We start from the raw sequence: 26,392 nt of genomic DNA, 5'->3' as shown, positions 1-26,392 counted from the left end.
AAATACAATTTTTTTTAGTGTGTGAGATAAATATACTGTGCATTACAGATTATCACAAATCTGTGTGGTAGAATTTGGTGGGTGGCACACTGTTCTAACTAACGCTAGCACTTGGGAGGCTGATGCTGAAGGACCAAATTCAAGGACAGCCTGGGCTACATAGACCATGTCTCCAAAACAAAACAGTAGAAGAATATTTGGATGGAGGGCTGGGAAGGTGGCTCAGTGGTAGATCACTTGCCTTGCATGCCTGAGGCCCTGGGTTCGATTCCTCAGCACCACATAAGAAAAAAGAAAAAAGCTGGAGGTGGTGCTGTGGCTCAAGTGGTAGAGCGCTAGCCTTGAGCTGAACAGCTGAGGGACAGCGCCCAGGCCCAGAGTTCAGGCCCCACCACCGGACCAAAAAAAAAAAAAAAGTGAAAAGAATATTTGGATGGATAGAGATTTAGCAATTTTGGTCATGTATTGTCATGTATTAGTTGAGTGAACTCAAAACTCTCTAGACCTCTCTGGATGTGCTGGTGTCTTGTTTTGTTTGTCAGCTGTGGAGCTTGAATTCTGGTCTTGGGTACTGTCCTTCAGCTCTTCAGCTCAAGGCTAACACTCTACCACTTGAGCCACAACACCACTTCCAGTTTTTGAGTGGTTAACTGGAGATAAGGGTCTCACAGGGACTTTCCTGACTGGGCCAGCTTTGAACCAAGATCCTCAGATCTCAGCCTCCTGAGTAGCTAGGATTACAGGTGTGAACCACTGGTACCAGGCGTATACTGAGTTTTTGTGTTGGATTTGGATTTAGAGGTAATAAATATATCTATCTTTCCCCACCTATTTTATAAGATCATGGAGAAGATCAAAAGTGAAATGGACTTAAGATTTCTCTTGTTTAGAAAATACCTCAATACATTTTCTGGTAAAAGTTACTTTTCAATACTTCGAATTGTGTTACATAGCAAGAGTCAAAGTTCTGGCTAACCATTAAAAAAAAAAATGAAGCAATTCTGAACTTTGCCAGTTTGTGAAAAAGAGAAAAAGACTTGGGATCAGAAAGGTACAATGTCACCTAACATAACGCAAAGCAGGTAACCTAGCATGACCCACAGGGAGAGCCGGGGGCTGGGCAGAGCTCTGCCCTCTCACTCACACACGCCATCATCCTAATCACTCTGACCGTTGGTCTCATCCGTAAAGCATGAATAATGAATAAGCATGTTGCATGTATCATTTTTTTCCACCAGGCCTGGGGCTTGAACTCAGGGCCTGGGCACAGTCCTGAGCTTCTTTTAGCTCAAGGCTAGCACTCTACCACTTGAGCCACAGCACCACTTCGGGCTTTTTCTGTTCATGTGGTACTGAGGAATTGAACCTCAGGGCTTCATGCATGCTAGGCAAACACTCTACCACTAAGCCACATTCCCTGCCCTGTACCAAATCATTTAATCCCCACTATTAACTCTTCCCTCCCCTCCCCCCCACCACCACAGAGAGACGATCAGTATCTCTATTCTGAAAGTGAAAGGAGAGTTCAGTCATTTGCCTCAGGCTAAGTATGTGGGGAAACCCAGGATCAATCCTGATTAATCAGATTCCAGTCTGGTGCTGAACTGTGCTGTCCAGCCACCTCCCTGCGGGGCTGCTGTGAGGCTTACATGCAATAATGCACATAAAGCTCCGGTTGTTATGACTGTCAGTGTGAGTGTGCTCATGCTTCCAGGCCTGAAGCTCAGGTACTTTAGGTATCTGGAAACCGGTTCCCTTCCCCAGAGACAGTGTGGGAAACACAGTTATAGAAAAATGTTTCTTTGTAGTTCCTTTATAGTTTCTCCTTAGGTTAAGAGGAGGGCACAACCTATGGACTATTCCTTTCCTACAGACAGCTTTATGTCACTGCTCGTGGGGCTTGAACTCTGGGCCTGGGCGCTGTCCCTGAGTTCTTCAGCGCAAGGTTAGCACTCAAGTGGTAGAGACCACTTGAGCCACAGCACCACTTCTGGTTTTCTAGTAGTTGATTGGAGATAAGAGTCTCACGGAATTTCCTGCCCAGGCTGGCTTTGAACAGCCATCCTCAGCTTTCAGCCTCCTGAGTAGCTAGGATGACAGGTGTGGGCCGCCAATGCCTGGCTACTCATGAGTTTTCTAAGGCCTTTTCACCTGCAACACCAGGAACTGACACTTTGGCTTTCTGTGACTACCTCTGCCCCACTCTCTCAGGGTTCCCTCACCCACACTTCTGCCTGCACATACTCCTCCGTAATCTGTAATCCACTCATATATTCACACAATGACTCCAGCCACTCTCCCACCCCAGACTCTCCCCACCCCTCAACTGGGAACCATCCACATACAGCACAGAGCACACAGTCAAACCAGGTATGTGGCACACATCTATAATTCCCAACACGTTGGGGACTGAGACAGAAGGATCACAAGTTTGAGGCAAGCCTGAACTACATAGCAAGATCTTGTCTCAAAGAAACAAAACAAGCAAGTAAAAACCCAGTCAACTTCTTTACTGCTCCAGTAGATACAGCAACACACGAGTGAAGAGCTCCTACATGTCACGCGCTGTGTTAAAGGAACGACAAGGTGTTAAAGAGAGATTGGAACTTTATTGAGACTTTTTTTCCCTGCTGAAATTTGAATAGAAAAGAATGCTGGAAAGGGTTGGCCACATTCCCGCACAGCCATTCAGATACTACTCCTTCTGGGGAATCTCTAGATGCTACATTTCCTCTACTTCCAGCTCTGCCTCCCCATCCGAAAAATAAAAATAAAAGAGAATCCTGGTTGAAATCTATCTCCATGGAGCTGGACAAAGGATAGTACAGGTTCTAACCTGTACTGGTCAACAGAGAAAAGGTAGGTCAGTGCATAAGAAGAGGAATAGAATGGAGAGACAGAAAAGGAAAGAGATGGAGAAAAGAAAAAAAAATTCACAAGAGAGCACACTGAGAAGGCAGCCCCTCAAAAATACAAATATTGTGTGAGTTTATCAGCCCCACGTGCACCCGCTTCTCCCAAAGCAATGGTGACACTGACAGCTATGATGAGGTCCATACAGTTCTCCTTTTTTTTTAATTCCCCTGACTGCATTGAATAAAAAGAAAGAAAAAAAAACAAAAAAACAAAAACAGATGTGCCCAAAGCAAGCCACAAGCATGAGGACCATGAAAGAGAAAGGCACGAGGAATAGTCTCCCAAAAGGGCAAGTTATAGAGAGGAGAGATAAGGGGACTGTTTGTTTTAAAGGAAGAAAAGTCCAGGACACATTGAGGCGCATCAGTCCGGGCCACCAGGCTCCGTGGATGCCCCCATGCAGAAACAGTGGCTCTTCTCCCACTAACTTGCTTCTTGGAGACAGTGTTGTGTGTCCAAGCAGCCCTGGGGGCTCTGGCTCTCTTGTGTGGAGGTTCTCCACAAAGAAGTCCAAAGCAGCAGCCTCCCTGGTAGAAGGTGCCGGCTGCTAAGAATTCAGAAGAACACAAGCTCCTGCATTGCAGTTCTCCATGTGGACCCCGTGGGTCATGGGGATCTGCTTATGAGCCTGGGCCCTCAGAGGAAGGAACTCTGGCTCAGCCTTCCTCTGGTCCAGATGAGCTTCTGGTGCTGGTAGATACTCACGTCTTGTGGTCAAGGCATCCGTGGCAGTTTGCTCCCAAGAAGAGCTGTTGGCGTTGCTTGAAAGGCTGCTCGAGACAACTCTGGGTCACCTCTGCGCACTCATGAGTTCACTGGGCATGCTCCATCAAAAGGCTGCCCAGGCCCCAGGCCTTCCCCTCCAAGGTGGTGCTATGTGTGGGCCTCATGGACTCTCACAAGGAGTTCTTTTTCTGTCCCCTTGGGTATATCATTTCCTCAATCTCTCTCTTTGATGATGGACACACAAATTTACACTCACTGGTGTTTGGTACATTCACCTGCCTCACACGCAAGTAGAAGTTGAACCTTAGGCCTTGGTTGCCATAGGGGTAGGTGCCGAATGGCTGGTGCTGGATCTGATCCTAGGAAAATTCTGAGTTTTAAGTGTTGATGCATGAGGAAATGGAGAAGAAAGGAAAAGCCATGGTAATGGGATCCGGAAGCAGCAACACCTCTGCCATGTGTTTCCACAGAGAAGCTGTAGAAACAGCCTCCCCCTAAACTTGGGAGAGGGTGGCTGCCCAGAGAAGTCCCCAAGACCAAGGAGCAAGGCCTCCACTGTCCTCTCTGAAACCCAATGCCTTTAGGATCTGAGTTTTCCAAGACATGCAATAGACAAAGACACACTGCAAACCAATTAACCCCCTGAGCCCTTCTAGTACCTTCATTTCAGTCATTTCCAAGAGGGGAATGGCCTGAAGACACCACCCACTCACCCTCCTCTCATGGCCAATGAGCCTGAGCTCCCCAGCTGAAATATCAAAGAAATGCCACACGTAGGGAGACTGGCCTTCACCCTGACCTGGGAGCTCTTGTTCGCTAGGCACTGGCACCCTCCTTGGGGAAACAGGGAAGAGGTTCCTGGGACAGGCTCAAAACCCAGGTAGATTCAGACTCCAGAGATTGTCCACTGCTGAAAGTCAACTCAAGCTTGAGAGGGAACTGAGGATGGATGGGGAACAAACCAAAGACTGACTGTGTGTGGAGGGAGTTGACACAGACCTGACAACTCGGCGTCATGCGGGCTTCACGATCTGCCCAGCTTACAGGGGGAAGGAATTCCAACTGCATATAGCTTATCTGACCCTCACTGAATTAGCAGGCGCTAGAACTTAGCTGTTCTCTGTCCCTCCCAGACAGGACCCAGGAAAAGCAAGGGGTGCTGCTGGCTCTTCCTCAGCCAGGCTTCCTCACTGAAACAAGACAAGCACACTATAGTTCACAGTTTCCACTTTCTACCCCCACTAGATCCACACACCTGCCCCCACCATCAGCCTCACCCCAACTCCCAAATCTCCACTGTGTACGGATTCTCGCCAGTGTGACTCAAAGGGTTAATAAACCAGGACTTCTCAGACATTTAGGATGCAAGCTCATTCTCCAACAGGGACCCGAGAACAGCTACACACAACCCTAGTGCTTCTTGTAGCGATTCTTTGGGGTCTCGCCACACCCTGTTTTGTCACAGTTGGGAACACCTGGATTCTTCCCAAGCCCAAGGCTTCCCAGGAGGCCGGGGAGCTCCTGGGTTATGGCCCGCTCGATCTTCTCCAGAAAACAACCTCCCATGTAAGAGCACTGTTGAGAGAGGAGTTTGAAATTGGAAATGGGATTGATGCCAAAGAAGTCCTTGTAGGCCTCACGGTTGGGAAGGTCAAACTTGCTGACATTGGTCTTTGCCAGGATGGTCTTGAAGATGTAGAATTTATCAGGATCCTCCACAATGTCCTTAAAGACCAGTTCTCCATCACTGAAGAAGGTCATTTTGTCCCTGTAAGTCTGAAGATAGCGGTCAACCAAAAGGGCATGAATACGGACCCGGATGGCATGCTGGCGGATGAAGGCGATCTTATTCTCCAACCTGTTCTCAATCACTTGGTTCAGATCTTCCAGGAGGGAGATCTCTTCTTTGAGGAACAGTTCCCGGTGGGTGTCAGGCTTATAGTCTTGTGGCCAGAAGGAGCTGACATAAACCCGAGGGGGCTCTGTGACATTGATGAGAGGTGCCAAGCTCCAGAAGAGGGCCCCGTACACACGCATGAGCATCTGTGTTGCCAGATTGTCTGCCTTGTTCAGGATGATCCTTATCTGGGACTCACGTCCCTTCAGCTGGCGGAAGAGCGTCTCCAGCTCCAGACCTACATCCAGCTTGGTAGGGTCGAAAACGACAAAGATGAGGTCAGCTCTGTCAATGAACCACTGGCACACGTCGTTGAAGGGATAACCTTGGGGAGACAGGAATGAGAAGTCAGGCTGATGGTGGCTCACACAACGCCCTTTGCCTCTCCCTCCAGAACGATTCCATTCATGTGTGGAAAGAAGTCATAGCGTTGGGAATTTTCTGGGTTTATAAAGAACTATTGAGAAATAAATTGTGTATCTCCTGCCTTTTGTCAGCCTTCAACCAAGAACAGCCTGAACTCTGCTTTAATCTACAATGGGATCCAAGTCTCCAGGGAAGCGAAATACTTGCTCCAAGTAGAGATTTTCCAAATGTCTTAAAAGATCTAGGGCAATGGCAAAGATGTTGGAAAAAAAAAAAAGTCATGGAAGCAGAAGAATGAGAGAGGATGCAGGGTTTAGAAGAAACACAGATATAATATCAAGACCTGGACAGGAATTTGGCTTTGCCACTGGCCAGGAAGAGAGTATGAGAAGAAGAGCAGTAAGAAAAGAAGACTGTGCTGTTATAAAAGAGAAAAGCACCTAGTTAATGCACCTAATTTAAAGCGGTGCCCATGATATTTTAGTGCCTTCTTCAACTTTCTTGTTCACTAAAGGAGGAAATAAGAACCTCCTGGGCTGGGAAGGTGGCTCAGTGGTAGAGCGCTTGCCTTGCATGCATGAGGCCCTGGGTTTGATTCCTCAGCACCACATAAGCAAAAAGAAAAAGCCGGAAAAGGCACTGTAGCTCAAGTGGTAGAGCGCTAGCCTTAAGCTGAAGAGCTGAGGGACAGCGCCCAGGCCCTGAGTTCAGGTCCAATGCCGGACCCAAAAAAACAAAAAACAAAGAAAAAAACTCTACCACTTTTAGCCACAGCTCCATTCTGGTTTCTGAGTGGTTAATTGGAGATAAGAGTCCTCACAGGGACCTTCTGCCCAGGCTGGCTTCGAACCACAATCCTCAGATCTCAGTCTCCTGAGCATCTAGGATTACAGGCATGAGCCACTGGCATCTGGCTAGATGGTTGGAGTGATCCTGCTGTTTAGAAATGGGTGCTAAATTACCTCTCTCTTGCTGCTTGCGGTTCTCAATGATGCCTGGTGTGTCCACAAAAGTGACCCGCTCTAGAAGTTTGTGGGGAACTTCGATACCAATCAGCTTCTCCAGGAAATTCTGGCCGAACTTCTCCAGGGGTGAGAAGGACCTGGCACTGTCAGCAGCCATGACAATGCCCTCGATGGTTTTGAGCTTGGGCCCATGCATGAGGACTGTGAACTCGGAGGTGGTGGGCTCAGCACCTGCATGGGTGGGTGAGATGTGTGCAGACAGTGATCATGAGGACACCACTGCAAAAGACATGGGAGGCAAGGAGCCTCAGAAGGAGTTGGCCACAGCATAGGATATATGTGCTATGCTAGTGGTTCCCTTTTTCAATTTAATTGTGGTAAAGGACACAGAACATAGCATATACCATCTCAACCGTCTTTAAACATACAGTTCAGTGGCAATAAGTACATTTGCACTATTGCAAAACAATCACCACTATCCATCTCCAGAACCTGTTTGTCTTCCCAAGCTACAGCTTGGTACCCATTAAATACTAACTTTCTACAACTTTCCCACCCCCAGCAACCTCTACTCTACCTCTGTCCCTATGAATTTTCCTACTGTAGGTAGGTGTGACTCCTCATATGAGTGGAATCATACAGTTTGTGTCCTTTGTGCCTGGTGTTACGTCACAGATAAGGTGTCAGATATGTCTGATGCATCCTGACAGTATGCATCATTCCTTTCTAGTGCTAACATTCCACATTTTGGTTATCCATTCATCCACCCATAGACATTTGAGTTGTTTCAACTCTGGGCTCCTGTTGAATCATGTGGGCATGGTTTGGCTGCCAGTCTCTTGTGTGTGGTTCCCACAATCATATTGAAGATCTACATAAATATCGTCATTTTTTTCCTAGTACTTTCACATATGCCATTCAACTACCAACAGTCACTCAGACATTGCTCACCTGTATATAGCTGGTACCGAGTATCTTCCAACCCTAGGAGGTAGTTTATCATGGTGGATTTACCGACACTCCACGGGCCCAGGAACAACACCATTGGCTTGGAAGTAATCTCCCCATCTGTGGAAAGTAGGAATTAGGAACAGGAGTGAAAAATGGTAGATCTTATTGTAGGAGCACTATGTCCAGAAAACTCTGCCTCCCTAGCCGTTGTCCACTTGGGTTGTTGGAGTCTGTGGGAGGAAGGAGGGGATCAGTGTACAGCAGTCAGTCTCACCTTTCTTGCTCTCTAAGTAAGTACAATTACTTAGTTAAAACACCCCAGAAATCATGGTTTTGACTTACCTAGATATCCCTGGCACATCTTCCTGTACCAGGAGGAAAATCTAAGTGAATTAATACACTGGCTCAACACTACCCTGGGTGAGATCTCCTGGCTAAACTTGGAGGATAATGGTTCATAAAAAAGGGAAGTCAGGGCTGGGAGTTTTGCTTAGTGGTACAATGCTGCCTAGCAAACATGAAGCCCTGGGTCCCATTCCTCAGTACCACATACACAGAAAAGGCCGGAAGTGGCGCTGTGGTTCAAGTGGTAGAGCGCTAGCCTTGAGCAAAAAGAAGCTGAAGGGCAGTGCCCAGGCCCTGAGTTCAAGCCCCAGGACTGGCCACAAAAAAAAAAAAAAAAGAGGAAGACAGAGCCAGGTGCTGCTGGTAGGATTACAGGCATGCGCCTCTGGTGCCCAGCTTTCTTCTCAATTTTTTGAGACAGTGTGTCACAATGCAACCCAGGCTGCCTCAAACATGAGATTTTCCTTCCTCAGCCTTCTGAGGACTGGGATTACAGGCTTCTACACCCTGTGCCCAGTACAAGGGCTCATGTATAGCATATTGCTTTCAGATATCTTACTGCATGCATATGCAGGACTGTAGATACCCTATCATCACATTTTTGTGTGCTGGTACTGGTGCATGAACTCATGCTCTTTCTTGCTAGTTTTGATTGCTGATGATGTGTTCATGCCATAAACCATGCCTCTAATTCAGCATTTTGCTAGTTAATTGGAGATGGAATCTTGTCAACTTTTCTGCCCAAGATAGCTTTGAACTGTAATCCTCCAGGTCTAAGCCTCCTGAGTAGCTTGGATTATACAGGTATGAACCACCTTACTCAGTTGAATATGATGTCTTATAAGTGGCCAGCCTGGAAGTAATACTGTGTTCCTGCTCCTTCCCTCCTTGCCTGTTTTAAATACACACATGAACCCCATATGGCTGAGGGCAGAGAGGATTGGCAGGCTGAGAGAGTGGCAGATGTACGGCTACAGAGATTTCACCAAAAGCCATGTTACAGGCCCAAGTGACACCAAGGCCAACTCTAAACCTGCGAACTCTGAGACTGATCACGGCTAGGGCTTCCCAGTGCTGCTGTTCCGGCTATCCACGGCAGGGGGCATTGCAGGCATGTGTGGGAGGCCAGCGATGGGGCCAGCCATGAGCCCCAGGGATAGGAGGTCATGCAGAAAGCTGGCAAGAGACTAAGGAAAAAGAGCCAAGTCCAGAAAGTGAGGGCAGATGCCAGGAACACGGGCCCTTCTTGCGGAGCGCCACTCCTGGGGCAGACGGCAGCCTCCCGGCCTCCGCTGCTTTAAGGCCAGAGTTTCCTGGGAGGGCCATGCCATGCTTGGTGTCAGGGCTAGAAGGCCAGTGCGGAGGACAAGGGGAAGCCCCTGGGAGACCGTGTGACCTCACAACAGGATCCTGGAGGCAGAGAGGAGAATTGGCTCGTAGGCATGCGAGGAACAGTACAGGAAGTTGTGGAACAGGGAATGTTGCCTTAGAGAAGAAACAGTCACAGGCCTGCCTGACTACCTAACCAGATCCTGTTTCAAAACATAACAAAAAGGGTCTAGACCCAAGGAAAGCCATCTGAGAAGAGAAATAGAGAGGGGAAAAGAAATCCCAGCTGATTAGAGGCTGAGAAACCGCCATTCTTGTGTGAACAGGGAGCCTTGAACGGCTCTTGAGCATAAGAGGGTCTAAGCTGGCATCACCGCCCAGGACATCAAGTCTACACTTCTCTGTCAGCTGTGGGGCTTGAACTCTGTCCCTAGGCTCTTCAGCTCAAGGCTAGAGCTCTACCATTTGAGCCACAGCACCACTTCCAGTTTTCTGAAGATAAGAGTCTCACAGACTTTTCCTGCCTGTGCTGGCTCTGAACCGTGATCCTCAGATCTCAGCCTCTTGAGTAGTTAGGATGACAGGCGTGAGCCACCAGTGTCTGGCTAAGTCTGTACTTCTGAGACATGCACACTGAACAATGAAATGCTGCCTGCCAAACCCTGACAGAGGTCTTCACAGGACTGACGTCCCGGGCCCGCGCACTCCTCAGGACAGCTGGGCTCTGGCACTAGAGCACACCTTGCTCCTGGAGCTTGTGAGCTGCACTGAGCCCCGCGGTCACCAGGGGAGTCTGGGTGGCTCAGAGGTTGCCCTGACACTGCCCCACTGCTGTACCTGTAATCTCATGTTGCCGAAGCTCGTTGTATTTGTACGATTGCTCCAGAGGCTTGATGGATGTATGGTAGATCTTTCGAAGCCGCTGTAGCACCGCTGTGAGGGGGGGGGGACAGAGAAGAACGAGGGGAGAGCATCAGGCAAGGTGGGCTCCAGGTGCTCTCACTGTAGAACAATCTCACACCCCAGGCAAGTGGGGAACAAGGGCTGTCTGCAGCCCAGAGGTGGTATGATGTGCTCACACTCGTGGTGACCAGAGTTGGTCCACATTCCAACCATTAGAGATCCTCAAGAGCACTTTCCTACCTACCCACAAAGCCTCTTGAGCTATTTTTCTAGGAAAACAAAACAACAACAACAAAAACCCTCTCTCTTCCTTATCCAGAAACACTGACCCATGGGAAAGTCCTTTCCTTGGAGACAGAACCCCATCTCTTTCTCTCCACCATCCACCTTGCTTGGGCAGCCGTAGGCCATGAGAATAAGAAGCTAGATGCCCGGCAGGCCTGCAGCATGGCCACCCTCGCCTGTGCCCATCACCGCAATCCCCACTGCCCCTACGAGGGGCCGCACCGTCCTCCTGGGGCAGCAGCTGGTAGGTGCCAGATGTGCAACACAGGAGGATCGTGTGGCCCCTGCCCAGAGCCATGGACAGACTGAGGGTCAGGCTAGCAAAGGTCCAGCCCTGTTCTGCCGCTCTCTGGGCTGGGTGCCAAGAGCAAATCATCGCCTAGCTCTGAGCTTGGCTAGCTCGTCACTGGAGACAGCCCACTAAAATCCTTGGGTTATTATGAGGATGGGAATGAAACGACTGACATGAAAGAGCTTTGTAAGCTTAAAAAAAAAAAAAAGCACATGGGATGAATTCTTATGAACCATCCTCCCTCAGAGCACAGAGGCTGGCATGGCCTACAGGTGGCTGCCCCGGAATCTGCCCTTCACACTTGCACTGAGCCTTTTGCTTGGATGGCCTCCCAGCCCCTGCTTTGGCCCCTTTCACAGAGCCCACACCTCTGGGGCTCTCCACTTCCTCTGGCTGTGGAGCTACGGTGGCCTGCCCCCCCCCCCCCCCCCCCGTCACCTCCAAGGCTCTGCCCAAGGACAGCCCTGGGCTATCCCAGCCTGTCTCCCTCCTCTCTTTACCTGAGTAATCATCGGCTGGCTTGTCTTCATTCAGCATCAGGGTTTTCTCGATGTGGGAGCGGTCCCTCAAAGGTGCTTCTTCACTCACATCCTCTGCCTCTTCTAGGGAGAGAAACAGGGAGTCAGGACAAAGCTAAGACAGATGAGTACTAAGTGCTTAGATGTGGACCAGGGCTGGGCCTCTAGTAGGTACTGAACAAAGTTGCCAGTTTAAACTGAACTGAGTTCTGGAATCTGAAAATCTGAACTCAACGTCTAAGAGCCATGACCGGTTCTATTTATTCAAGGAAAAAAAAAAAAAGTATGGAGTGCTGAGCATGGCCGAGTACATCTGTAAGCCCCGTAGGCAAGAGAATGAAGTGAGAAGGCGGCAAATCAAGACCAGCCTGGGCTGCATAATGCAACTCGGTCTCAAAACTTACCTAAATAAATGAATGCATTGAGTGACTATTATGTGCCAAATTGGACGTCTCAGGATGTCCCATCCTGGCACAGCTTCTGTTCTTCTGGAGCTCTCTTATAACCCAGAGGGATAGAGCTGATCATTTTTTTAATTTAATATGCAAAAGGCTTTAAAACAGTGAAGAAGCTGCAGGAGGAAATCTCCCTGGCACTTGGAAGGCGTAAAAAGTGTACTGAGGGCTTAGCAGGGATCAGGAGAGGCCTCTCTAGGGTCTGCTGCTCCGCAGGAGTTAATTAGTGAAGTAGGGAGAGGGGTGGGCTATGACACAGCTGTTTAATGAGGGAGGGAGGGACGGGTGCCACGGAGATGAAGAACTGCAAAGGAGCTGAGCAGACAGCTCCGCTGAAGGGCTTTTGCATCTCATCCCAAGGCAACTGGAGTTACTGTGAGGCTCTAAGCAGACAACCCACCAATGGAATGCACATCTTACCAAGACTACACTAGCAGGAAGCAGGGCAGGAGGAGCTGCTGCAGTCTATCTAGAGTGTCTGTGTGTGTGTGTGTGTGTGTGTGTGTGTTGGGTGGGGTCAGCTGTCCTTCTAGTCAAGCAAGCAAGAGATGCGAACACCTTCATCCTCTGCTGCCAGTCCCACACTTGTGTTACTCATGTCCCCGGGGCCTTAAGGTCTTTAGCCACGCTGCCTACCTATTCCGAGGATCGCAGGTTAGAAAGACGCAGACTTACGCCTGTGGGGCAGGAGTCCAGTATCAACCATTCTATCTCCCAAAGCATCTCAGAAGATCAAACCTAAGCAGACCCTGATCAAGACCCAGAGCAAGGAGGACCAAGAAAATGAGAGGACCTTACTGATGTCAGAACTGGCCCCTTTACAGAGCATGCAAGTACCTGACAGGTAGTATTTGCGTTGAGGCAAGCTGTGGGAAAGCCATCTGGGCAAGTGACAACCTGACCCCAACATCGACCCTGAAAGCCAGCTTCTAAGACACTGTCCACACAGACTGGCGGTGAGGCCTGCAGGTCCTGCCATCTCTAGCATCAGATACATCTCTAACTCTACCCGATAGCTTTCCGCTGCCCCCACCATGTTCCCCCATCCCCCGGCCCTCTGAGGAATGCTCTGACCTAAGTGTGTCACGGTCAGCTTGAACTGTCATGCCAAAATCCTCAGCCCTCAGTTCCAGTTCCCCATGCCGCCCATGGAAGGCCTTCAAGGGGAGACCCAGTTACCTCTCCACGAAGTCAACACCTGAGGTTCCCATCCACCCTCCACCTCCATCCACAGCCAATCCCGCAGCCTGGAGCCTGCCATCGGGCTCCTTGTCCTCAAGACACTGGACCATGTTAGAGTGCACTTAGTGGCTTTAAAGGTAGGTGGCCATGTCCTTCTGGACCTCACTCAGCAACTCCACAGGTGACAAGAGGCTACCTGAGAGTAGCTCCTGGGGCCAGGGTCCGCAACGAGGCCCCTCTCCTGGCCATCCTAGGACTAGCTAGGGGCTCTCCTACCTACTCTGTCCCCCTACATGCAAGACTTCCATCAAGCACATGACCGCCCAAGGTGTTGTTGGGGTTTCCCTATGGAATTCAATCCTACCCTGGGTGGCAATGATAGGATTCCCCCTCCCCTGGGGTTTCTCTTCGGGCTCCTGTGCCCCGGCGGCCTGGGCCTCACCACCCTCCTCCGGCTCTGTGTTCAGATCCTCTGTGTGGTGCTGGGCTCCTTGCTCCCCAGGCTCCGTAGTTTCTGCTGCTGCTTCCTGGGGTTCCCCAGCCTGCTCCGAGGCACCTCCTTCTTCTGAGCTAGCCCCGTCGCCACTGTCTTCTACAGACTCCTCTTCAGATACAACTCCTCCTTCCTCCTCGCTGACGCCTTCTTCTTCTTCTAGTTCTTCCTCCGAAGAAGCCTCATCTGGGCCCTCTTCAGGCGCCTGGTCCTTGGAGGACCCTGTCTCTCCAGTCTCCCCAGCCCCAGAGCTCTGAGAGTCACTGGACTCTTCCCCGGTCTCTGCGGCCTGGCCAGCCTCGCCCTTGTCCTCAGCCCCCTCCCCGGCTTCTGCGTCCATCTCGGCCTCTGACGCTACCCCAACTGATGTGGTGTCTGGTGCTTCTTCCATCTCTGTGGGCTGATGAAGGGGCGCTGTGCTCCTCTCGTCTTCTGTTTCTGGAGCATTGACCTGAGGCTGGACTTCAGCCCCCTCCCCGGCTTTCGCATCTGCAGCAGGCCCGGATTCCGCGGCCGATGCTGACCCTTCCGTATCCAAGGCTCCATCCAGATCTGCTGGCTGGTGATCGGATCCTGGGCAGGCCTGGTCTGTCTCTGTGGCAGGGGCCTCTTCACCCTCCATGCCAGAGGAGACTCCCGTGGCTTTAGGCGCTGTGCTCCCCTCTTCTGCTGCTCCCTGAACAAGGCTGTCTCCTAGAACCCCCTCAGCTGCCTTGAGGACTCCACCATTCCCCACCTGCACTCCTGCCTCCCCATCGACAGCCCCCTCTGTGGAGAGCCCCAGCCCAGCCTCCTCCTCTCCTGAACCCAGCTCTGGCCTCTCCTCTTCCCTGGGCCCCTCATCCCCTCCTAGAGGAAGGCCGCCTCCCACCGGCGATCCCTCCGCGCCCTCCCCAGGCCCAGCAGCATCCTCCGGGGAGGCTGAGTCCGCAGCTGAGGCATTGGAGAGGCTGGCTTCGGGCTCAGAGCCCGGGCCGGTGGCGGCGGGGGGGACCCCAGTGGTGGTCTGCTCCGAGCTCTCAGCCTCCCTGCCGTCTGGGTAGTGAAGGAGCAGATTCTTGTCTGGAGGGGCCGCATCTGCATAGAGCGCCCTTTCTTTCTCCTCTAGACTTGCGTCTCCAGCAGAGAAATGATTCTCCAACAAATTGCCAACATCTTCTGTGCCACCCGAAGCAGGGACTTGCAGTTCTAAATGATTAGAACATGATTGGTCAGTTCACAGGGTTGGCACTTGCGCTGCTTCTCAAGGTCTACGCAATCTAGCTCCCTCTCCTGGGAGGGTGTGTGTGTCTGGCGCCCTCCCACAGATCCGGGAGTTAGACCGACCTGCTCTCCAGAAGTAAAGGAGTTAGTGGCTGGCTGCACTAAGCAGAGAACCCCCTCACCCCAAAACCCTGACGCTGACCCTCCAGTCTCCCCCACTGAGGTCCCAATGATTGTTTATAGATGGAAACTTGGGTGAGCCCTTCCAGTCCCCCTCAACCTTGCTGACGAGGCACGTGCAGCCTGGCTCACAAGGAGCTACGTCCAAGGTAGGACAAACACTTGTACATTCCACCCGTTGTCAGTTCCTAGAGTCATTAACTAGCAAGCTTTTTATATTACTATCAGCAAAGGGGTGAAAACAGGTGTTTGCAGGCTAGATAATCTTAGGTTACAAGGCAAAGTACTTAGGGGATTACTTGTGGCTCTCAACCTTATTAAGTCACACATCTAACCCTGTCCCCTTAAGGGCAGGCATTTGCTGGCCTTGCTACCTCAGATTAGAGGGGACAGGGCCTGAGAGGAGATATCCAAACAGGGCCTGGGCTTTCCAGTGGCCTCGGCCAACCTCTCCTGAGGGGGAATCCCCTTCTAAGGGCTTGTAACTTTACTAGGAGAGCAGAGGGCACAGGAAAAGCAAGCAGGAGAGAGCAAGCAGCAGCCCAGTCTGTGCCGGGGTCAAGTTTAATGTCTCTGAAAAATGAGGTGAGAAGCAAGGGTTGGGCCCATCCTTCCTGCTCTGGGCTCTGTCTCGGGAGGAGGCCTGCCCCGGGAGGGCAGTGCAGGCACGTGGGATGCAGAGACCTCAAGTGTCCTGTCTTGGAGTGGTGGAGGCAGCCTGTATTCCCCTTGCCTCTCAAAGCCTCTTGCTCCCCCTCTCTGCTAGAGATACCCCCTCCCAGGCTAAGCCTATGGCTGTCCTCTCTGACTCCATAGACAAAAGGCTTTCCATCTTAGGGTAGCCCCTTGCTACTTCTCACAAAGCTGGGGTAGCCTCTGGGCATCAGGAGCAAATAGCTTCTCACTGATTTCCACGGCCAACCTGTGTCAAGCTCAGAAAGACAGGGAGCTCTAGGGCCTTTGTTAGCAAGGAGCCCTGTATATTCATGTAGAAAACTTTCCCTTTAATAGACACGACCCCACTTAACCTCCCTGACCACTGCCAGACCGATTTTAGAGTCAAATTTGGATAGCCTCAGACACAAGGCTACCAGGTGGCTCTGGGGTGACCAGAACCCAGAATTGCCAACTTCTGGTCTGTACCAGGTCCAGGGGCACGGGGAACCCCTTTCCCCTAAGACCTCAGCCTCTGCCTACATGTGCCTGCACTCCACCATCATGTTCCTGGCTCCTGAATGGCAGGAACCATGTCTTAATTCTGTTTCCAGGGTCTGCAGGCCCCTGCCTTTCCCACAAAAAGTCTGTGGTTACATGCGAGTTCCAGTATGTTTTCCAGGACATGGAGCTGGAGGTCATGCACGCCTAAATACCTCTAAGTCCTGGTTTCTTCAATCTCTAGCTCCGCAAACTCTCACCCCTGGAGGGGAATCCATGGCAGAAACCTGGTTTGTCCCAAGGAGACTAGTAATCCTCTGAGCAGCAAGATTAAATACCATACAAGATACGTTTCTGCCAAGTAATACAAAAATGTTCTTCTCTGTGCTGGATAGTATAATATGTTACTTGCTTTTTGGAAATCAAGTATTTATGTTGCCTTGTTTTACAGGTGAGGAGACTGGAACCAGAGTCACGGAAGGTTCTACCAATGTCATGTGACAGGAGGACCAGCAGCCTCAACCTGGGAGCTTCATGGAGATGCACATCTCAGATTCCAGCCCAGACCTATTGATGAGACCTTTCCTTCAACCAGATGCTCAGGTGATTCATTTACATGTTTATTTGAACGGTGCTGGTTTACACCACCCCAGAAACCTGCCTCTCCACCTGTGGTTCTCAGCAATGACAATAGGTTAAGGGTCATCTGATTGTTAAATCCCAAAGTCCCTCTGTAGTTCTGATTTAAATAATCCAGGGTGTGGTCCCCTCAACAGGACTTTAAAAAAATGAGCTGGGAAGGTGGCTCAGTGGTAGAGTGCTTGCCTTGCATGCATGAAGCCCTGGCTTCGATTCCTCAGCATAAACAGAAAAAGCCGGAAGTGGCGCTGTGGCTCAAGTGGTTGAGCACTAGCCTTGAGCTGAAGAGCTAAGGGACAGCACCCAAGCCCAGAGTTCAAGCCCCACCAAAAAAATGTTCAGTAATTCTAATAGACAAAAGTTGCAAACCACTGCAACTGTCAAGACAAATAATCCTGACTCACAGCCTCCTGTTTCCAGCCCTTCCCCATTGGAAGGATGACTGGTATGGCCTCCAAAGTTGAGGTGGGTCTCCCCAGACCTGGCTTTTGCTCTTAGAACAGCAGCTATTGAGGCTTTACCCTGGGCAATCTACTTCCTTTTATAGGTTCCTGATGTCAGGTAATGTTGATGGCTATGACGAGGAAGATGGCGTGGTGGTGACAATGATGCTGGTGATGACTGCAGTGGAGATGCTGATGGTGACATCCTTGGTGATGATGATGGCACTTTGGTGACAAGGGGACAAAGGTGACAAGATGAATGGCCTGTGGCTCTGATCTCCTATATAACATTTCCAATATTCGCAAGAGTCCCTGGTGGGAGTAAGAGGCCTACATACTCCCAGGTGTTGGGGGTTTACCATGACCTCATACTACTGTGTCTTTCCACTGTGGGCCCCGGACAGGACCGTGTATACATTCACATTTACATCCACATCCTTCCCATCTTGGGGTCAAACTTTCCCTGACCTTCTGCTCAACAATTTGGAGTGAAGGGTGGGGGGAGGCTGGGAAGGGATGGGAAGGGTAAACAAAGGAGGAGGCTGCAATGCTTGATAAGAAATGTACGCATTATCCTGCCCATGTAATTGTAACCCCTCTGTACAGTATATTCACAAAAAAAATAAAATTAAATTTAAAAAAAAGAGATAAAAAAAAAAACAATTTTCACGCCTGTAGTCCTAACTACTCAGAAGGCTGAGATCTGAGGATTGGGGTTCAAAGCCAGGGCAGAAAAGTCCTCTTGAGACTCTTATCTCCAATTAACCACTAAAAACCAGCAGTGGCTTTGTGGCTCAAGTGGTAGAGCCCTAGCTTTGAGCACAGAGGCTTAGGGACAGGGCCCAGGCCTTGAGTTCAAGCCCACAACTGACAAAAAAAAAGAATGAGGATGATGGTTTCATATCCTGTGACCTTCCTTTCCTGGCTAAATATAACTTCTCTGACAGAAAAAAAAAATCTCTCAATGAAACTGTCCTATTGGGCCCTCCACAGCTCAACTTCAGGAAGCAGCTGGGCCCAGCAGACCCAAGTTTGTTCTGGGAGACATGTCTGATATTTGGAGAGTCAACCATCACGGGTGGTTCAATTCTCTAAGATCTGAGGCAGCCCATGTCCTTTCCTCCCTCTTTCCCTGGCCTCTCTAGACTCTTGGTGAAACCCCAGTTGCTGGAGCTGGAGGTGTGAGAGGGCACAGAGGTCCTAAGTCCTGATGAAATGAGTCTGGGTCCATCTCAGGACATGAAGTACAGTACTGCGTGTGCTGCTGCCAAGCTAGCCTCCACCGCCCCTGGACAGGCCTGGGTGCTGACGTCAGGACCCACGAATAGCAGGCCCCCTGCTTGGCCCCAGAGAGCAGACACAGCCCTAAGTCCTGACAGGCTGGGCCCCCGGCCTACTCAGAGCCAGGCCGAGCGCTCACAAGCCAGTCCTGCCTCTCTCCAGGTGTCCCCTCCGCATCAGCCCTCTGCGAGCCGGACTTTCAGTGGCTCTCACCAGCCCCACAACCCCTACAATAGCTCTGACTATGCTCAGTTCCTCTCTCCTCTCCCTGCTACTGGCAAAATGCGCCCTGAATTTGTTTCCTCAGCTTCTCTCTCATTCCACGGCACTTTCCATTGATTCAGAGAGCTGTGGAGTTGCTAGTGGCCCTTGAGTCCAACTGAAGAAGAGGAAGCTCTGGCCAGGGAAAGGTGTTTAAAAGGCCTGCCTTGAGGACAAGGTCAGGCTAGGACACTGCTATATCTGTGGCCCTGAGTCTCGAGCACCCCAGATGGTTTACCTGCTAGGGTTCTAAAAGAATTCCTTAAGCGGAGAAGGAAGACAAAAACCATTTAGGGGTCTGAGAATATGGCTTAGAGGTAGAGTGCTTGCCTAGTATACATGAGGCCCTGGGTTCAATTCCTTAGTACCACATAAGCAGAAAAAAAAAAAAGCCAGAAGTGGCGCTGTGGCTCCAGTGGTAGAACGCTAGCCTTGAGCTGAAGAGATGAGGAACAGTGCCCAGACCCAAAGTTCAGCCCCAACCAGACCCCCCCAAAAAAAAAATAAATAAGTAAAAAATCACTTAGGGCAGGGCACTGGTGGCTCACGCCTGTAATCCTAGCTACTCAGGAGGCTGAGATCTGAGGATCACGATTCAAAGCCAGCCCAGGCAGGAAAGTCCATGAAACTCTTATCTCCGATAAACCACCAGAAAACCGGAAGTGGCACTGTATCTCAAGTGGTAGAGTGATTGCCTTGAGCTGAAGAATGAGGGACAGTGCTCAGGCCCAGAGTTCAAGCCCCATGACCAACAAAAAAAAAAAAAAATCATTTAGAGCTAGGTACTGGTGATTCACGCCTGTAATTCTAGCTACTCAGGAGGCTGAGATCTGGGTAGGAAAGTCAGTGAAACTCTTATCTCCAATAAACCACCAGAAAACCAGAAGTGCTGCTGTAGCCTTGAGAGCACTAAGCCTTGAGCTGAAGAGCTGAGGGACAACGCTGAGGCCCAGAGTTCAAGCCCCACAACTGATAAAAAAAAAAAAAAAGAAGGCTGAGATCTAAGGATCTCAGTTCAAACCCAGGTCAGGCAGAAAGATCCCCATGAGATTCTTATCTCCAATTAACCATTCAAAAACTGGAAGTGGCGCTGTGGCTCATAATGGTAGAGCACTAGCAGTGAACAAAAGAGCTGAGGGACAGTGCTCAGGCCCTGAGTTCAAGCCCCTCAACTAACAACAATAACAAAATCACCTAGGGTTAGTTTCCCTCTCTGTACTATCTGCCCTCCTTGGATCCATCACCCCACTCTTTAGAGGGGGTCCAGTGGAAGGAGACTGACAATCACAACTCCTTTCCTCTCCCTACCTGACCTTAAAAATATCTTCCTCTATCACGGTTCAAAGCCAGCCCGGGCAAGAAAGACTGTGAGACTCCTATCTCCAATAAACCACCAGAAAGACCAGAAGTGGTGCTATGGTTCAAATGGTAGAGTGCTGAAGAGCTGAGGGACAGTGCCGAGGGACAGCGCCCAGGCTCAGAGTTCGGGCCCCACAACCGGACCCCCCCCCCAAAAAAAAAAAGAAACCCTGAAAACTGCTTGTCCCAAGGCCACCAGGCTCAGTGGCTGTCTCTAGAGAACCCAGCTTTCAACCATCTCTAAACTAACCCTATACTAGGCCATATTCCCATCTCCATACCCCACCCTCTCCGATGATGGCAACAGTTTTGTTTGCTTTAGGGCAGTGGCTTTTTAAAAAATTATTTATTTGGGCTGGGAAGTTGGCTCAGTGGTAGAGCGCTTGCCTTGCATGCCTGAGGCCCTGGGTTCGATTCCTCAGCACCACAAAAGCAAAAAGAAAAAAGCCGGAAGTGGCGCTGTGGCTCAAGTGGTAGAGTGCTAGCCTGGAGCTGAAGAGCTGAGGGACAGTGCCCAGGCCCAGAGTTCAGGCCCCACGACTGGACCCAAAAAAAATTATTTTTTTAATGTGCAACCATTTCTTTTCTCCTTTTTTCTTTTTGTGCCAGTACTGGGGCTTGAACTCAGGACATTGTTTGAGCTCTCCTGTGACTTTTTCACTCAAGGCTGGTGCTCTATCACTTGAGCCATGCCTGCAGGTTCAGAAAATGACTTCTTAGCCCACCGAACCCTTCATCATTTTACAGAGAATCGAAAACTAGGCACTATGGCTTTTATTTATCATCTCCTGCCTACTCAGGAGACAGATCTGAGAACTGATGTTCAGAGTCAGCTTGAACAGATAAATCCATGAGGCTTTTATCTCCAAATAACCAGAGGAAAAAAAGCCTGAAGTGGAGGTATGTTTCAAGTGGTAAAGTGCCAGATGTGAGTCAAAAGCCAAGCAAGAGCAAGAGACCCTGAGTTTAAGCTCCAGTATCAGCATGCACATGGGCATGCACGCGTACGTGCGCACACAAACACACACACACACACACACACACACACACAGAGTACTGAAGACTTCAACACAATTGTTTTTAACTTATAGAGAACAGAGTATTGACAGCATAACTTTATATCTCCACCTCATCCCCAATTCCTTGGATAATTGCTTTGAGAGGTACAGAGAGAAATTGCTAGAAGTCCCACAATCACACACTTATAACCATCATATATGCCTAGAGGTTTCCAGAATACAGATGAAAAGCAAAGATGTTTGGAAGAAGCAGAATGTTAAGTCCTACCACTCAGCATAAACTGGTTGTTAGAAGAGATACTCTATTGAGCAACCAGCACAGAAACCCTTGTGAGGATCTTTGAGCAATAATCTTCTCCATTTGGAGGGGCTGCACGTGGTAAGAGGAGGAAGGAGGGAATGCTCAGGCCAGATTCTGAGAGATGGAGGCAAGTAGCCAGTTCCCTCATCTCTCAGTCTGAAGAGATCCAATCTCCTGGGATCCACCAGGAGAGATATACTTGAAGGGCTGATGGCTCAACTTTTGGCACCAAGCAAGAGAAGATACATAGTAAACAAAGAATAACCTCTGCTAGGACGCCTTGAGTTAAAGTCAGAGCCACCGACACTGGGCTGATCCATGTATTCCCCAACCTAGAAGAAGGGAAGTCTGCTGGATTCTTCGGATTAGAAAGCCTAGTAGATCTGACAACCCCTTCCCCAGCCTGAACCATGACCATGGCCTGAGGCTTTCCTTTGCTGTACCTCACGGGCTAAGGAAGCTTCTGGCCCCTAAACTGAGAGACGAGCTCTCTCTGGATGCCCTTGGAAGGCAGGAGAGCTGAGCTCTGGCCCTTGCTGTTTTACCAGCTGCTATGACCTTGGGTTTCTCCTCAATCCTCCTGTACCCAACTGTATCCCTCCAGAAAATACAGATCATAATATCTGCTTTGGCAAATGCCTCAGGGTGTGTGCAACATCAAGTGATGTTTAAAAGCTTTCATATGTCAGCCATGATAACCAGTATTTCCTAGAAGAACAAAAATACCTGGCCAAAACCCCAAATTCAGAGTGGCCAAAACAGAACCTGCTTCAGGCCAGAGTCAAGCTGGCTCACTCTTCCTCTGTTCAGTCAAGAGGCCAGGGGAGACTTTCTGCCCAGCCCCTTTCTCTCCTGCTGCCAACTACAAGTCTCTCCGGCAGGGTTTGTAAGGCTCCTGGGGGAACCTTGCTCTCTTCTGAACCTTTGGCTGGTCTGGAGACAGAATCCGGCCTGAACTCTAAGTACTTCCAGGGACCACGAGAACATCCTGCTGAGCTCAAAATAAATAAATAAAATAAAATAAAAAACAACCCAACTCTCTTTCTGAGACACTTATCTCCAATTAGGTAACAAAAAACCAGAAGTGGAGCTGTGGCTCCAAGTGGTAGCACGCTAACCTTGAGCAAAAGAAATCAGGGACAGCACCCAGGCCTGAGTTCAAGCCCCACAACTGCCAAAAAGAAAAAAAAGAAATTAAGTAGTCCAAACAGCACAGTGATACTTTCCTATAATTCCATTACTCTGAAAGTGGAGGTAGACGATCACAAGTTCAAGGCCAGCTTTGGCAAAGTTAATGAGACCTTAACTCAACAAAAGGGTGCAGGCTGGGAGCATACCTCAAGTAGTAGAACATGTGTCTAGCGCTTGAGGTCCTCGGCTCAATCCCTAGGACTAAAGACAAGCTCTTTTCCTCCCTGGTGTGCCTGGACTTGCTCATTCGTCCCACCAGTTGTGTCCACAAAGGATGCTAGGCCAGAGGCACCGGAGTATACCTGAGGTCTGGCGGGTTCCCATAGCATGGTTCTGTGTGGAGGATTTCAGGAAGAAATTGGCTGAGATTTAAGCTGCAGCCTTTGCCAGAAGGTCTGTGGGATTCCCAGTGTTACCATAAGAATGCAGGGAGGATCTTGCTAAGGTCTCTACCAGAAGACAAAAGACAGTCCCCACCAGGATAGTTTGAAGTCAGCTCTTAACTATCTCCGCTTGGGACAATGAGGCCACAGGATTTGGAACCAAAAGAACCCTCCATAGAATGGAGCAAGGAAAGAATCTCCATCTTTGGTGCGCCACCAACAGCACAAACTCAAAGAAGAAACCTGCTTAGTGGGTGGAATGCCACAGGCTAGACGTCTGACATTCAGAACACATGAATGGGGCCACTCTAGAAATCTCATGTCTGCTTTGGTTGCTAAAGCCTCTGGTTTATGTCCCCAAATGGCCTGAACCCCTGAACCTCAGATCCATGGGACGCATTTCTCAGGCCAGACCTCTAAGGCTGCTCACAGCTCTCTGGATGTGGTATGAGTCCAGGGAAATCATTACAGGCAGGTAAGCTGGAGAGAGCAGCCTTCTGTGGTGGCTCATCGTGAGCCTGAGTTTCCTATGTCCCATCCCATCTTCTCTAATATTGAAACTGGATGAGGCTCTGGCCACCACAGAGCCCTTGGGGCCATTATGTAGTTTTCCTTTGGCAGCCTCGTCGCCATGCAGAGGGCCAGGGCAGGCCATCCACTCCTCAGTTCCCACGGGGCTCATCCTGGAGAGAGAAAGGTCAAAGCCAAGGGCACTGCTGGAGCAAGTGCACATTCCACGCTCTCTGACCCGCGCTGCCCCTGCCTCGAGGGTCACACGTAGCCACCAGCAGGCTACACTGGAGGGGCTCGGCAGGCCAGTCAGCCAGTCCTCAGGGTCCTCTCGTCTAGATGAGGCCCAGAGCCTGCACAGAGGGCTGAGCGCTCTCTTGTGTTAGCGTCCCCGGGCTGGGATAACGAAGTGCTACAAGCTTAAGGTCTTCAAAGGATAAAAATTCATTTTCTCGCAGAGATCAGAAGCCTAGGCTAAAGCATCAACACAGCCATGCTCCTTCTGAAGCTCGCAGGGCAAGACTCGCTTTGCCGCCCCAGCTCCTGGTGTCTTCTAGCAATCCCCAGCTTACAGCTACCTCCCCCCAGTCTCTGCCGCCATCTTCACAGGACCTTCTCCTCCATCTGAGTCTCTTCTCTTCCCCATAAGGAAAGCACCATACTGAATTAGGGGTCATATTTTCTCCAGGAAGACCTCATCTTAATAAACAAACAACATCTACTTCCAAATAAAGGTCCTATTGTAAGGTACCTGGATTAGGACATCACTATATCTCTTTGGGGAGCACAATCCAACCCATGATAGATGTCCGGATGCTGACGTGCCTGGAAGGTCCTCCTATTTCCCAATAGGAGCCAGGCTCACCTGATCCCTGTTGCTCAGCCCATGTTCCCACCGCACTGCTCATAATGCCTTCTGGCTCCAACCACTTCAATTGCACAGATCCCTTTCCCTGGCCTCAATCTGCTCATGTCTGAGATTGTCCACACTGAGGAAACTGACAGACCCTGCCTTCCGTGGCAGTGACCAGAAGTGACATGGAATGGATGGATGAATAGCTGGATACGTGGAAGAACCATGCAAGTGTGTCCTACTTTCTCTTTCAGCTTGAAATCTCTAGGTCAGGACTATACCTAGTACCTCTTTACGTCCCCACAAGTTCTTTAAAAAGTACTGGGCATAGGGCTGGGAAGGTAGCTTAGTGGTAGAGTGCTTGCCTAGCATGTATGAAGCCCTGGATTTGATTCTTCAGTACCACATAAACAGAAAAAGCTGGAAGCGGTGCTGTGGCAAGTGGTAGAGTGCTAGACTTGAGCAAAAAGAAGTTCAGGGACAGTGCCCAGGCTCTGAGTTCAAGCCCCAGGACTGGCAAGAAAAAAAAAGATATTGGGCATAGACTCTTGCTGTTCACGGTTACAAAATTAATGTTTTTCCTTTGGTTTTTGGCAGTACTGGGGTTTGAACCTAGGGCCTCATGCTTGCTAGGCTGGCTTAGCCATGCCTTCAGTCATTTTTTACTGGTTATTTTTAGGATAAGTTCTCACATCCACTAAGGAAACGCATCTAAGCTTCAATTTTAGGCTTCCTGTCATTGCTAGGATCACAGAAGCATGTCCCATGTCCAGTTGCCCTCCATTGAGACACAGTCTGAGGACTGGAGCAGTAAGTTCCCATCCCACCAACAGCCTCCAAGGTAACTGGGATTATGGGCATGAACCACTAGCACGCTGCCACAGAATTATTCTTTTTTTTTTTTTTTGTCAGTCGTGGGGCTTGAACTCTGGGCCTGGGGCACTGCTCCTCAGATCTTCAGCTCAAGGCTAGGGCTCTACCACTTGAGCCACAGCACCACTTCCGGTTTTCTGGTGGTTTATTGAAGATCAGAGTCTCACGGACTTTCCTGCCTGGGCTGGCTTTGAACCTCAATCCTCAGATCTCAGCCTCCTGAGTAGATAGGATTACAGGTGTGAGCCACCGACGCCTGGCAACTGCCACAGAATTGTTATTTTTTTTGGGGGGGGGTCCAGTTGTGGGGCCTGAACTCTGGGCCTGGGCGCTGTCCCTCAGCTCTTCAGCTCAAGGCTAGCACTCTACCACTTGAGCTGCAGCGCCACTTCCGGTTTTCTGGTGGTTTATTGGAGATAGGAGTCTCACGGTCTCTCCTGCCCGGGCTGGCTTTGAACCGCGATCCTCAGATCTCAGCCTCCTGAGTAGCTAGGATTACAGGCGTGAGCCACCAGCGCTGGCTCCAGTGAACATTTCTGAGCTGGGAAGAAGTAGAAACCAAGCTCTGAAGATTCTCTGTCCTTCCCCTACCCAACTCCACCCCTCAAAAAAGCAAGCAAGCAAGCAAGAACGAAAAGAAAGAAGCCAGAATGTCTCACTGTGACCAGAGTCTAGAGCCGCCTGGACATCCTAGACTCAGGGGACCCCTGCTCTCCACAGTAAGGTGACCCATGTACGCTGCCCTTCCAGGAGGAGATATCTGCTATGGGCAGATGGGAGCCTCTCCCTCGAAGTCTGTCCCAAGCAATTTCTGAGGAAGACTGGGAGGGGCCCCCATCGTCGGCACATCTCCTATCTGGCTCTCACTGAACACGCCAAGACCAGGGAGCTCACCTAGAAAGCCAGCCAGGCCTGGGTTTTCAGCTTCCCAGTCCGTGCTCTTAGCATCAGCCCTCCCTCCCTCCCTCTAACTTCTCAGCAGCTGAGACACACCAGGGTAGCTACCCTCCTTGCCAGGACCACGGAAAGTTGTGCAGCTGCTTCTGGAATTTTCTGCCCTAGCCAGTTGTCCATACATTCATTCAACACTTTCCCCCTGGGTGTGTCAGCAGAGCTCC

The 26,392-nt window shown here is 50.2% G+C and overlaps 1 protein-coding gene across 1 annotated transcript in view; it reads right to left on the bottom strand.

Annotated features, from left to right (window-relative positions):
• Positions 1-2,565: 2,565 nt before the first annotated feature.
• The window catches only part of Srl (sarcalumenin), a 35,600-nt gene continuing 11,773 nt past the window's right edge, over positions 2,566-26,392 (bottom strand). The window contains exons 3-8 of the mRNA XM_013011220.1: positions 13,495-14,811; positions 11,476-11,577; positions 10,333-10,428; positions 7,822-7,938; positions 6,868-7,101; positions 2,566-5,864 (exon numbers count right to left, since the gene is read on the bottom strand). Coding sequence (XP_012866674.1) covers positions 5,053-5,864; positions 6,868-7,101; positions 7,822-7,938; positions 10,333-10,428; positions 11,476-11,577; positions 13,495-14,811 — 2,678 coding nt within the window. The 3' untranslated portion in view covers positions 2,566-5,052. The remainder of the gene's footprint in view (positions 5,865-6,867; positions 7,102-7,821; positions 7,939-10,332; positions 10,429-11,475; positions 11,578-13,494; positions 14,812-26,392) is intronic.

The sequence above is a fragment of the Dipodomys ordii genome, unplaced genomic scaffold, assembly GCF_000151885.1.
Source record: "Dipodomys ordii isolate 6190 unplaced genomic scaffold, Dord_2.0 Scaffold14, whole genome shotgun sequence".
Lineage (NCBI taxonomy): Eukaryota > Metazoa > Chordata > Mammalia > Rodentia > Heteromyidae > Dipodomys > Dipodomys ordii.
Note: the sequence above shows the minus strand (reverse complement) of the source record. Positions and strands in the feature narration are given on the sequence as shown.